Genomic DNA, 14,602 nt, shown 5'->3' with positions numbered 1-14,602 from the left:
GATATATTCATTATATATTCATTTCGCATTTTGTCTCTAAGTGTAAAGCCACTCATCCACCTAATCATTCTCATCTCGACAATACTTAACTTATTATTATGCTTTTCTCTTAAAGGCCACATTCAACGCCATAAAGCATTGCAGGTCTCACCACCGTCTTTTAAAATTTTCCTTTCAGTCTAAGCGGTTCTTTTCTTTCACACAAAAGGCTTGAAGCATTCCTCCACTTCAACCGACCAACTTGAATTCTACTATTAACATCCCCATCTATATCACCATCGCTTTGAAAAACAGACCCAAGATATCTAAATCGTTCACATCTTTTAATAATTTGATCACTCAAAGTCACACTTCTGTCACTAGAGCTACTACTACTAAAATTACATTCCAATTATTCAGTTTTAGTTATACTTAAATGAAGACCTTTAGACTCCAATGTAGACATCCATAATTCAAGTTTTTTCTGGGCTTTTTCTCTCGTTTTATCTACGAGAAGGATATCTTCAACAAAAAACATACACCAAGGTACATCCTCCTGTAGATGTTCAGTAAGACCATCCATAACTAAAGTATAAAGATATGGGCTTAAAGCCGATCCCTGATGTAATCCAACGGAAATAGGAAAATATTTGGTCAATCCTCCTTCAATTTGAACACAAGTAACAGCTCTAGTATACATATCTTTAATGACTTGAATATAAGTCAATATAAGTCATATCAACACCTTTCTTCTCAAGAACTCTCCAAAGGATATCTCTTGGAGCCTTATCGGAAGCTTTTTCTGAATCAATAAAAATCAAATGTAGATTCTCCTTATTATCTTTGAATTTCTCCATCAAACCTCTCAATATATGTATAGCTTCCATAGTAGGCCTGCCCGACAAATCCAAATTGATTATGAGAAATCTTTGTCAGGCGTCTTAACCTTTGTTCAATTACCCTCTCCCATAATTTTAAAGTATGACACATCAACTTAATTCCTCTATAATTTGCACACTCTTGTGCATCCCCTTTATTCTTAAAAATGGGGACCAAAATACTCTTCCTCCACTCCTCAAGCATCTTTTTAGTTTTTAAAATAATCTTAAAGAGTTTAGTAAGCCAAGAAACTCCTAAATCTTCTAAATATTTTCACACTTCAATTGTGATATCATCAGGTCCTATAGATTTTCCTTATCAACTTTTTTTTTACTAATGCGACGGTAAAATGAAACGTTTTATTATTATTCACGATTTTAAGATCACTAAGGTCGATCGTATTTTCAGAAACTTCATTAAAAAGTTTTTCAAAATAACTCACCCACCTATGTTGAATATCTTTTTCTAAGAAAAGTACTTTTTGATTTTCATCTTTAATACACTTTACTTGAGTTAAATCTTTACTTTTCTTTTATCTTTGTTTGGCTAGTTTATATATATATTTTTCACACTCCTTAGTATCTAATATATTATAAAGATCATTAAAAGCAAAATTTTAGCGTCATAGATTGTTCTTTTAGACTCTCCGCGGACCGTTTGATATTTTGTTCTCTAAGCTTTTCTCTAAGCTTTTACATTTAAACCAATTTTTATAACATAACTTATTATATTTTATCTTTTCTTGCACATTTTTATTCCACTTCCAATTATTTTTATTTATAAAAACTTTATATTTTGATTCTCCAAGCACATCTTTTGCTACTTGTGTAATATCATTTGTTACTTTATCCCACATAACGTTTGCTTCTTCATGAACATCCCAAATTTTGAAATATTGAATTTTACTCATAAAAATAATTTTATTTGTCTTTTAGGTTCCCCCATCTAATTCTACGATGATGAGATCTAATTCTTTATTTTACAACTCTTTATCTTAAAATCTAGAACTAATAAACGATGTTGGGTACTTAAATTCTCACTTGGAATGACCTTAAAATCTTTGCAATCTCGACAATCTCTTCTTCTCATAAGAAAATAATCAATTTGTGTTTTATTAGATCCACTCTTATAAGTAATAAAATGTTCATTTCTTTTTTTGAATAAAATATTAGTAATAACAAAATCATACGCTAAAGTAAAATCTAAAATAGTTATACTTTCTTCATTAGTTACTCCAAAACCGTAGCCATCATGCGTATATCTGAATTCTTCTACCACTCTACCGACATTTCCATTTAAATCTCCTCCAATAAAAATTCTTTATTCAAGAGGTATCATTTGTATTAAGCCTTTTAAGTCATTCCAAAATTTATTTTTAGACCCTGTATCTAAACCTACTTGAGGAGCATAAGCACTTATAATATTAAAAATTTTAGTATTAATGATAATCTTAAGGGTTATAATTCTATCACCAACTCTATTAATTTTTACAACATTATCTTTCAAACTCTTATCAATAATTACAACCACACCATTTCTAGTGAGACTCTAACCAGAATACCAAAGTTTAAAACCTAAATTATCAATCTCCTTAGCCTTTTCTCCAAACCATTTAGTTTCTTCAGTACATAAGATATTAATTTTTCTATGAATCATAATATCAACTAATTCCATTAATTTACCATTGAGAGTACCTATATTCCAATATCCTATCATAATATTAGTTTCATTAGTTTTATGGACTAATTTATTTACCCGCATTAGTCCGTAATGTGAGAACCCTTGCTTATTTGACACTACACCGGACGCCGGTGCAGCGACCCTTGCACATTTTTCACTGTATTCAGGCCATGCAGCGCGTCGCTTCCAGGGGACGCCCAAACACTTACACAATGATAAAAAAGATTCATGTCATAGTTTTTTTCGACAAGTTTTACGCTGGCTGTCGACTACTTAACGCAACCCTCCACTTTTCACATTCGGGCTTGGGATCGACAATGACATTGTTAAGTATTTAATATGAGTTATTATCGAGTTTAATATCAAGTATTTAACGAGTTATCCATTGTACAAAAAATGTGTTTATTTGTAAACATAAATAATAAGTTGGACCATGTTTTAAGTTTGGTTCATTTAAACTTCAAGTTTTTAAAAGAATGTTTAAATTTATTTATAAGTTGTAAATAAATTAATGCACTCATTCAAGTTTGATCATATATGTATATATATTAGTTATATTTTTTTTTTGCATATTTTATGTGATATTGAATTGTTGAACGATAAATATATTATGAATTACTAAAGAGTGAGGACGTCAACAGTAACAATTTAGATGCAAGGCAATATTTTGTTTAAATGAATCCAAATCATGAATGTTTTTATATATTCATTTAGTATTTTGCATTATTAATTTATGAAATTAAGAAAACATAAATATTGAATAATGTTAAGGTAAATGTGTAAGACTTTTCTTAAATTAAATTTATTTAAAAATCATTGAGAAAGTTCTTAGAATGATTGGGTTTCAAATCCAGAATCTCATTTGAATTTATTTGATACCCAACAATATAAATTTTAATCTATTACTTTTAAAATAATTTATAATATTAAGATTCATCTTAATTAAAATTTGAATATCTAAGTTGTTCAAAAATCTAATCAGTGCCCTTAAGACATTTTGCTGTTTACTGTGAAGATTAGATTTATAAATTTAACCTCAAAAGAAAGTACCATTATAAAAGTAATATCATTAAATATGCTTCTTTGAAAATGAAAATTGAATAATATAAAGCTTTATTTAAAATGCTTTGAAATGCATATTGTGTTCCTTCTAAAAAATAATTTTAATAAAATTGACATAATAATAACAAAATTTAATATTCTGAAACAAACAAAAAAAAAAAACTCAATGCATATCTTTACAATAGAGTTAAGATAAAAAAAAAATCAAATAAAAGTACTAAATGTAAAAATATATCGTTTCACAACATGCACTCTCTCAATCCACTCATATTGTACGTGAAGTCAGTTTTTTAATGCGAGGAAATCAAGTAGAAAAGTAGATTTTATAAAAATTTAGATGTGTATTCTCAAAATTTCTTTATTTTTAATCATATCGGTTAACTTTAACATCATTTTTTTGTTAATTTTGATGGTAAGATTATTTTGGCTTCTATTTTAAAGGCTCACGGATGAAATTTGATTGTTTATATATTTTGAGATTAAAATAATGCCTCATAAATACTGGGCGGATGATTTTGGTTTTTCTCTCTAATCAATCATTACATATTGATTACTTCGCAATTTTTTTTTTGATATAATATATTTAAAGATTAATGATGTTGCTGTATTTGTAGCTATAAAAACAAGCAACATATTCTATGACTTCCATACATTTATTTTTCTTGAAAAATGGATTGTCAAGATGGCCTAGAATCGCTAGCACTTGTCAAACTGTAGAGTGGATATTCTCTGTGCTGAACTTAGTGGTAATATTTCGAAATGAAGCGCTTAGTTGTCCTTTGGTTCGGGTGTCAACCGATTGTTTGTGTTTAGATATATGGAATATATGTCAGTCCACTTCTAAAATTGTCTTTGATGAATCAATTTATGTTTATTTGGTTTGGTCAGGTTGGGCTCAATTGTGTATAATATTTATGGCTGATTTGCTTTATTCTATAAGTTCATAGTATCTCTCCGTTTTATTTGTAAGTCATTCAGAATAATTTTGTTCCACAATAATTCATAAACCCTTACGTAATTGCTCAAAATTCAGCTTTAATACTATATTTGGCGACTGCCAATTGCTTCCTATTTCTCCAAGTGATTAGATTCTCACATGGCGGTGTGCTTTAATTAGTAAGATATCTTATATTTGTGAGCGATCCTGCTTAATCAACATCTATAAATGTTTCTAAGCTGAGTATTTAGTTTATTTTGACTATGATTTCATTTCTCAGTGTCGCTTTGACGTATTGAAATGCTTTTAGATGTGTTCTTAGAATTATTGATAAATTGACTTAGAATACTTGCAACATAGGTTATGTTTGGCCTTGTGTGGGCAAGATAAAGAAGCTTACTGATCTCTTGTCAATTTTCGAGCAAAAATTATTTGAGTTTTTCATAGATTATTTACTTAAAATTCTTTTTATAGATGATATTTCATTTTCCTTATTTCTTCAAGATCTCCTCCTATCACAATCATGCCATTTAACTTCCCAAACTATGTTATTATGGGTTGTTTTAGCCTATATAGAGCTTTCTTCAATCTGCTTACATGATTAGTAGTTAAATCTTGATTAAAATATGGTGGAGGTTCCACATAATCTTCTTCACCAGTTTGTCATATAAGAATGCATTTTTTTTCTAACGATTTTAAGGGCTAATTGAGGTTTGCTGTAAGTGATAGAGGTATCCAAACAGTGTTTTAGCTTTGCTGCTGATACAAAGGTTTCTCCATAATCAATCCATCTGTTTCCATGGCTTCACTTGAAGACAATCTTGGCTATAAAATCTTTTTATTTTCAGTAAACGTGACATTCCAGGAGATGAATAATATTTTGAAACTAGAATGATAACACTTGAACTTTTGTTGAGTTGAGTACTAATGCTAGGAAAATGCATTTGGGAGCTATTCAATTAGAACCATCGAAATTAAATAAAGGCATGGAGGAAGATTAAGGAAGAAATCAAATAAAAACGAAGATCACTGAGCTTTGATTCAATGAGTTAGCAAGAGGTCTAGTAAGGGTCATCACCTATTTGAGTATATTATGTGTATTATACTTTCTATCAGTCAATCTCATTAGTTTACATTCATCTCGACCTTTTAATAAATACTCTTATCTTCTTTTTGCCTTATACTAGGAATCTTATTTTTGACTTTTAATTTCATTCTTGTTTCAAAGATAGATATTATATATATAGGTTTGGTTCCTGAAAGATGCACTCCTTTAGCTCTAAGTAATTGCCTCTTCAATCTTAAATTATTGACTCTTTTGAGCTGCCATTTACTTGGCCTTAGGATATAACATTGTGTTTAGTTGTAATCAACATCTTTGAAACCTGTGTAAATGTTTACTATTTCTTTAATTACTTGATTCATTGTTATAATAAGAGTTCTACCTCAAGATTCATGTAGCAAGTAGATCCTAATGAGACATTCTCTTCCGAATTTCGGAAGCATTACATTTAACCACTGAAGAGCATTGAAAACTCTTTTGGGTAAATATTAAAAACTATTTGTGGGTAAAATCCTTTGGGTTGGCGCTGACATTCTTTTTTTTAGTTCATTATGGCTGTGATCTCTTTTGAGCTAGAGACATCTTACAATCCTCAAGCTCTACCATTATTATGATTTTTCTCATTCATAATGAACATGAATTCAAAATTTATGCTCTTGCTTCGGGAATCATTATGATTTTTAAGGTATTTGAATTCTTGCAATTTTGAACGCTTGACAATTTTTTGTGAATGTATCATGCACGCTCTATGTTAGTGCAATGTTAAAAAAAAATAATAAAAATGTTAAAACTTGCAACAATAAGAATCATCATCATTAGCCTTATTCTAATTATTTGAGGTCATCTTTATGAATCCTAATTTTCCTGCTGTTTCTGTTGAGTGTGATAGGATGTGTTAAGCTTAATTCCACATAAATCTTTTTGTACCACTTTTCCTTCTTTTTCTTAATTATTTATCATTTAATTCAACCACATGTCTTATGTTGATATTTCATACTCTTTATTATGTTTATGTAAACCACCTAGGTCTATTCTCCACTACCTTGGTTGCGATATATTTTTCTTCAATTATCTTTATGATATCATTCCTCCATCCATTGTTGCTATTTTGGACATACATGCATCTTAACTTTCTCATTTCTGCTATTCTCAACTTGGTTATTTCGTGACTTCTTAACTACCCCACGTTTTGATTCATTTAATATTGTCAACTAATTCTGGTTTTAAACTTTACCTTTATATCTTCATGGTATCTTCTTTTAACATAAATCTGCCCCTAACCACCCGTCAAAGTTAGCAATAAGGCCATAGGAGAGTTTTTGTTCACATGCAACATGCAATTTTGATATTGTTGGTATCTTGTTTATGATGGGTGCCATAATCTTAATAAGATATTGGCTCCTACAACATCTTCCAGTACCTGCTTAATAGTTTCGCTGAGCAAGCTGATTGGTGCTGCAACAAATTTACTTTATTTGACACTTGATAATTCTAAAGTAGATAATGAATATTATGATTATAATCGGAGAATTTTTATCACATTAAGCATAATTTTTTCCATATTAGAACACATATTTTAGCCATAATGGTCCTTATCCAACTTGTTGTGAGGCTCTAAAATTGTTAGATGTGATGAAAAAACCTTGAAAATATGAACTAATCCTATGTTCATACCGACATATTGATAACTAATAAATTTAAAAAATTATTAATTTTGCTTTCTATATTCTTTTAAAACTAACATTTTTAAATTTACAACACAAGCTATGATCTGGTCAGAAGTAAATGCGAAACAATGAAGATGCTAAGTTTGGTAATGTTATGAAATGCATTAGATCTAATGGTTATATATTAAGAAGTGTGTATATTAGGAAGATTTATATTAATTAACCTAATTAGAGATCTAATTACTCAATCTTTTTATATTAGGAATTATGATATTAAATATTTTATTAGAGAATATTTAATTACAAAATCTTTTCTATATTAAAAAATATTCCTAATTTGTATGCTTTAATCCTTTCTTATTCATGGAAGTGTTTAGGGCTAATTTTTTGTGTGGAGTTGTGACCTTATTTCGGTCATTTTTTTCTTATTTCCCACTTGTTGGTAGTGGAATCTCCCCTCCCCATGGACATAGGCTGATTTGCACCGAACTGCGTAAATAAAAGTGTGTTTCATTGTTTGTTTGTTGTGTGATTTTGTTATCTACTTTGTTTTGCACAATAATTCGGTATCAAAATTAAATTGGTGTGATTCCAACAACAAGTGATTGTGAACCCGACATAGTCGCTGACATAAGCAGAGATTGGAGCAAGTTAGTATGAGATATGGTGGCACCATGGATAATTACATGTTGTCAGGTACTTTAATAGGCTACCACGATGATAAAAATGACACGATTTATCAAGTGGTTATGCATCTCGTCAAGATCAATGTGACGAGATTTGACGACAAAGACATTTGGCACGTGGCTATGCGAAGTGATAGATGCATCGTGCTCTTTAAATATGGAGAGTTTTTTATAGTGATGAATGCCGTGAAGTGATGTCAGAAAGAGATTGGTTGAAGATGAGCCGGAAATATCAAAATATGGGGTGATGATTGAGATTTCTGCAGGAAAATTATGGAGAATAAATATCTCAAGAAGAGCGTGGAGAATCGTCTCTATATGAAGCATCAACTCTATCGGTTTTATATGAGATGTGAAATTATATTGATAAACACTTAAATAATTTTATAAAGTTTTTGGTAGATCTGTTAAATATGGATGATGAGGTTAAAGATGAAGACAAGACATTTTTTTCTTTAAATTCGCTCTTGGAAGAGTGAAAATTTTTCGATGACACTTATTCATAGGAAGAAGGTTTTGGATTATGGTGAGGTGATTACGACATTGTAGAAGCATAACTTCTGTCGAAGAGACAAGGTGAACTAAGACACTTACACTCCAACATGACATATCTGAGAAGAAGAAGAATTAACAAAGATGGATGACAGCGGTGACACTTCTCAAAAGCTGGACAAATCTTGTTGGCGTAGTCTTAGAAAAAAATTAGTGTGCTTTCTGTTTAGAGACGTGTAATTGGAATTTCAAGGCCCACACATTTCTTGATGTTACTTTTAAGTCAAATACATTGCCTCAAAGAACTTATGAGCACTTCATGTAAACTGATAAGTTAGTCTGCACGTGCTTCAACTAATGCACTGAATGTTTAAATACTTTTTTTGGGAATGTTGTGTTGGCTGCATTTAAGCGGGCCACATTGTCTATTGGGCAAATTTGTAAGTCTCATTTTGGTTAGCCCAATTCTCCTCTTTTTAGGACCAGGATTAATAAGACTGAACCCCACTTTGGCTAATGTAAATACAAATTTAATTATTCAAACACCCTGATGATGACCGCGTTGAATGTAAATCTGAACCGAAGGGATTTATTTTTAAAATTTAAAACTTAAGTTAAGTGATACCATTTGCATGAGCTTCTTCTTCTATTTCACGAATTTTTTTTCATTTTCAGCAGCATATAAGAATTAAGCTTCAGATCCTTCAACTATTTGAAGTAATTTTTATAAGTAATATGGATTATGCAGGATTGTCCCGCTCCACTTCTGAAGGTTGCTTGTTGAAACAATTTTCACAGTTTGGAGAAATAAGCAAAGGTACAGCTCTATATATATGTATATTCATACACATGCTTTAGTGACTACTTTATTAATTTAATTAACTTATATACTTGCCAACCTGATCAAAATTTTATTGGGGGTCTTACGTAAATACCACACAGTTGTCATGTATTTACATATTTAACACATCTAAACATTCATATTCACATGTATACCACTCAAATCTTTAACACATCTATACATTCATATTTACGTGTAACCACTCAAATCCTTAACATCACACCAAAAATACTACTATAGTTATCTTTTTATAAATGAAATATACTTTTTTGTGCTTAGATTTATAACAGCAGGGTGTTATGAGTGTAAGTATTAAATTTTGGGTATTAGATATGTAAATACATAAGAATTAAGTGATGTGTATGTAAATTTCCCAAATTTTATCCATGCTTCAGCTAATTTCATCGAATAACTTTGAAATCGCATAAAATAAAAAAGAAGGAAAATTTTTATTTGGATGTTTTGACCAAAAAGTGATTAGGACACACATCACAAAGCCCTTAGATCTGCTTTGAGATGAGTACAGTATTAATGATCAATTTATTACATTCTTCTCGATTAAAATTTTGTTCAGAGTATTGTGACTTCTTTTTTTTTTTTTTTCAAAAAATGTAAAAGTCACATATTTAATCTTTGTGATTGCAGTAAAAATTGTTACAAGCAGAGGAGCCAAGGAGTCATTGGGGATGGCATATGTATGGTTTGCTTGCACTGAATCAGCAGAGCTGGCTATTAAGGAGATGAATGGCAAGGTTTTTTTTTTTTTTAAAACCTTTTATATGTTTATATCCTCCTTTAAGATTTTAGTGAAGTTAATTTATTTTCACATCTATAACCATTTTTTGTATTGATATTTAACATATACAACCTCCTTGCAGTTTTTTGATGGCAGATTTATTGCAGTGACGATGTCCAGACCTGAAGCCCCAACAAAGCATGTAAAGTTCATGCCTTACAGGTTCTAAATGCAAATTTTAGCTATATTTGTGCTAAAATATGAAATGAAAGTGTTAGGAATTTGTTAGTTGATTATGAATTTGCAGCCATTAAGTTGAGATTTTTAATTAATTCTTCACCTATTTTAGCTAAAAAATTTTGGCATCCAAATTCAAGGAAAGTAATAGAAAGAAAAATAAACAAATTTGTCGTTGGAGTAATCGAGCAAGAACTAAGAGTGGTGTTGTGTAATTCAAATGCCTTTGATTGGATTGAGCGGCTATGAACAAGTAATGTGTCATCAATCGGAATGAATAAAGACATCCCAATGAAAGGACCCGGCCGAGCCATCGACTAGAGGCGAGTCAACCTAGAAGACGGATGGATCAATTTTGGACATAAATCGGGCGCCTACCCAAAATGATGGATGAACTAGAAAGCCAAGTAACGTCAACAAAGTTGGATGGGAAAAAGTGACCCAAAAACTGGCCGAGTTACGAGTCGGTTAACTTAGGTATCAGCTGGGAAGCATTTAGCCGGTAGAAGGGCGGAACACCGGGCAACTGCCGACCATAGGGCAAGGAGCCGATTGCTAAGGAGTCACCGAAATCAATAAAGGTGTGTCACTTCACAATATCTATTAGATCTCTTTATAAATATAGGAATGCTAAATAAAATGTGGCGATTAAAAAAATACCAACTTTCTTACACGCGCCCCCTATGCTCTATTCCTTTGTATAATTCATGGACAAATTGGGGTTAAAAGTTGTGTGTATTTGGTAGACATAATAGGTAAGACATCTAGAGTCCAGATTCGAGGCTCGTCTTGGACAACACACGGGTGGATCACAAATGCACTTTGCAATCCATCTAATATATATATATATATATATATATATATATATATATATTTTAAACAAAAAACAAGTATGCATTTTCAATAAGAAGTCGGCTACTATCACCCATCAGGGAAGTAACCAACCTGTCTGATGATGTTACCAAAATCGTTCGATGAAATTATATATTCAATCCAACAAACATGCATTCTTCCAAATTATATGTCGAATTTTAAATAGCAATGTGCTCTCTTTATTCTCCACCTTAGGTTAAAAATGGATTTTCAATATGTCATGCCCACAATCCTTTATTTGGTGCTTTTCACACATGACTTGATAGCTAGAAAATACACGTGTGTATTTTGGTTATGAAGTTGATGGCAGCCTCCCATCATTAGATACAACAGGTTGAGGCATTTACATACGTTCCCACACAATTCTCATGTATTTACATATTTCATACTAAAACGTTAATATTTACATACATAACCCTCCAATCTTTAACATTGTGTACATAAAAAATAAGCTTGTTTGAAATATTATGATTAAAATAATAATTACTTACTTGAAAAACTGGAAGAAGTTGATTAAAATTTCTAATTTTGAATTTTTAAAGAGAAGTTGAAGCAAGAGAAGTGTTATTTATCAAAACTTTAGTTTTACTTGAAAGAGAAGTGTAATTTAAAACAAATTTTTGAATTTTATGAAGTTGAAGCACGATTTATCAAAGCTGTAAAATTTAAGAGAGATTATTTACAATTTCTGCCCAATGGAATACCAAACAATTTGGGTGATTTATCTTATAGCAACCGGCAACACTCTAAAAAAACTCATTTTTCACAAACAGTTTGTGTTCGGTTCGTTAAGTAGTTTGTGTTCAGATCGTTTATTAAGAGTCTGTTTGGGGCAGCTGCAGCTTATCCAACTTTTGTTGATGGGCAGCTGATCAGGATAATATGTCTAGCTGTTTGGTTAGTTTATTCTGAGAACAGTTGATTCTGGATAAATGACCAATCTGCTCCTGTTCTGGATAAGCTGTTGAGATTCTGGAGAAATGACCAATCTGCACATGTTCGGGATAAACTGTTGAGCTGTTTAATTTGTGTGTTTTGTAAGCAGCTTATTTGTAAATTTTTTAGTTGAATTAATAATCTATTCTGGACAGCCCAATTCCTATGTATGTGCATATCTAACACCTCTACTTAACTTTTTTACATGCATAGCACCAAATTCTTTCATAACTCATAAAAATAGCACAATTTTAACTTTTTAAGAATGAAATAAACCTTTTCATGCATAGATAAGGTGACATTAATGTAAAAAATAAAGTTTGGGTGTTAGATATGTAAATACAAAGGAATTGAGTGGTATGCATATAAAATCTTCATTTAAAGTTCGGTTGGTCAATCAATTATATTTAAAGTTTCAAATTATTGATATATAAAAATCTTTATTGTTTTTGTGAAACATATATTCTCAATCCTTCCCAAATAATCGTCAAATTCATATGTTTTTCTATTAAATCATTTGCAAAGGCAACTTTCTCACCTCACAAAATCATAAGAGAATCTAATATAAATCACAACAAAGTAGCATACATTTGTTCATTTTCTCCCCAAATAAGCAAACTACTGCATCATCCACGAAAAATAATAACATCTTAAAGGAAAATGCTAACAAGAAAAAAGCAGAAAAAATGTAATGGCACAGTAAACCTATGCCTCCCTTGATAAAATAACAATGAAATTAAACACTAATTCATTCTAACACCAAAAAAAAAAAAAAAAAAAAAAAAAAAAAAAAAAAAAAAAAAAAAAAAAAAAAAAAAAAAAAAAAAAAAAAAGGGCGATAGAAGCCTTGGAAGAAACTTGGCTTAACAAAATCGTGAGCACAAACAACACTAAAACGGGAAACATTAAACCTATAAGGTATTTACCCACGTCCACTTTTGGAGTAAAGAGAGAGTACCTTGGGGGGTTTTGGAGTAGTGAGAGTCTGCAGAGGCTTCAGATTTAGGAGACAGAACAGTGCCCTTTGTCGGAATTCATATTACCTTAGAGGGAAGCAAACGAAGGAGTGCCGAAGGAAGAAGAAGCAGAAGCAAGGAGTGCCGATGAAGGAAGAAGCATAAGCAATGTCGAATCCGGGAAGAAGAATCGCGAACGAAGGAAGAATCTACGGCACTGAGAGCTTCCTTTATTCCGAATTGCGAACGAAGGAAGAAGAATCACGAACGAACGAAGAAGAAAACATTGCGGGAAGGGCAGCGAAGTAATTGAGGGATAAACGCGATAAGGAAACGCGGATCGCGGGTCTAGACCCGCGATCTACGTGTAATACAAAATAGGAAACAAAATTTTGATAAACACATTTCTAACGGGCGAAACAAACAGTGAGACCACGTTTTCAAAACGCCGCCGCAGTTATAAGCTGCCCCAAACAGGCCCCAAGTAAGCGAGTTGAGCATGAACAAATTTTTTATTCTCGAATCATAAATCAGTCGAACATGAAGAAATATTTGTTTGTTTGTGTTTGACTTATTTTAACTCAAAATATATAAATTATATATAAATTTAAACCATCATAGCGCAAAAAATAATACAAGTTTGAATCTCACATTTTAAATCTATTTTTCTAATTAATTCAACCGAGCCAATCTCGAGTCAAATATGCATTGTAAATTGAGTCAAATAAGAACACAATTCACAAGCAATTTCAAACTAGAGCAAATTCCAAACACGAATAGAGTTTAAAACCTGAAGTAACAAAATAGAAAACTCGCCTCAAGAAAAAATGGAGAATGGAAGAAAGCTGGGGTGAAATTATTCCAGAAATTCATAAAAATAAAATTTCAACCTGATCTTGTGAACAATTGAAACTAATAGTATCTTCAATTCATCATCTACGATTTCTCAACGCAAGAAAACCAAATCGCCTCGCGCCTCCCCTGCTCCACGGAAAAAGTTTGCGTGCGATAGATGTACGCAGCGCTGCGTACGATATTGAGGTTATACCGAGGGTACAAGGGGGTTACATTCGCGGTATAATCTCTTGTAACTTCTCTGTAACATCCTGTAACCTAAAATAAGTTTCGCGCTTCTGTTATCATATATTAAGAATTTATTAGTATGTTATAGATAAGTTACAGAAGGTTACAGGGAGGTTACAAGGGGTTATACCTCGGATATAACTCCCTTCTACCCTCGCTATAACCTCACTCAATATCGTACGCAGCTCGTCTATTGCACGCAAATTTTTTCCTGCTCCACAAGGCAAAATCGTACAGCATAATCCCCATGATCGCCAACCCTAACCACCGCTTCCAATGCACAATTCTCATCCCTTGAATAACCGGAACCAAAACCCTAAACCCCAAATCCCTCGCCGCCGATCTCCCGCCCGCCCCACCGCCTTGCGATGTTAGGGCAAGGGACAGTAGCAGATCGGCAATCATCTTCGATCTGTTCCTCCCGCTACCCGGCCGCCTCCACCACCGTCCGCCTGAACCCCCGGTCGAGATCGGCGGGCGTCCGCCCCCGCCAAG

The 14,602-nt window shown here is 32.0% G+C and overlaps 1 protein-coding gene across 2 annotated transcripts in view; it reads left to right on the top strand.

The window, feature by feature from the left end:
• Positions 1 to 10,361, top strand: part of LOC110030930 (glycine-rich RNA-binding protein 2, mitochondrial-like) — a 17,259-nt gene extending 6,898 nt beyond the window's left edge. The window contains exons 2-4 of one of the 2 annotated variants that reach the window (XM_020733927.1): positions 9,194 to 9,262; positions 9,932 to 10,033; positions 10,165 to 10,361. In XM_020733927.1, the coding sequence (XP_020589586.1) occupies positions 9,194 to 9,262; positions 9,932 to 10,033; positions 10,165 to 10,172 (179 nt within the window). In that variant the 3' untranslated portion in view covers positions 10,173 to 10,361. Of the gene's footprint in view, positions 1 to 9,193; positions 9,263 to 9,931; positions 10,039 to 10,164 lie in introns of both variants that reach the window. The other variant, XM_020733926.1, reaches the window with a different exon arrangement.
• Positions 10,362 to 14,602: the final 4,241 nt, after the last annotated feature.

The sequence above is a fragment of the Phalaenopsis equestris genome, unplaced genomic scaffold (genome assembly GCF_001263595.1).
Source record: "Phalaenopsis equestris unplaced genomic scaffold, ASM126359v1 Scaffold000761, whole genome shotgun sequence".
NCBI lineage: Eukaryota > Viridiplantae > Streptophyta > Magnoliopsida > Asparagales > Orchidaceae > Phalaenopsis > Phalaenopsis equestris.
The sequence above is the reverse complement of the archived record's forward strand: the minus strand, read 5'-3'. Positions and strand labels throughout refer to the sequence as shown.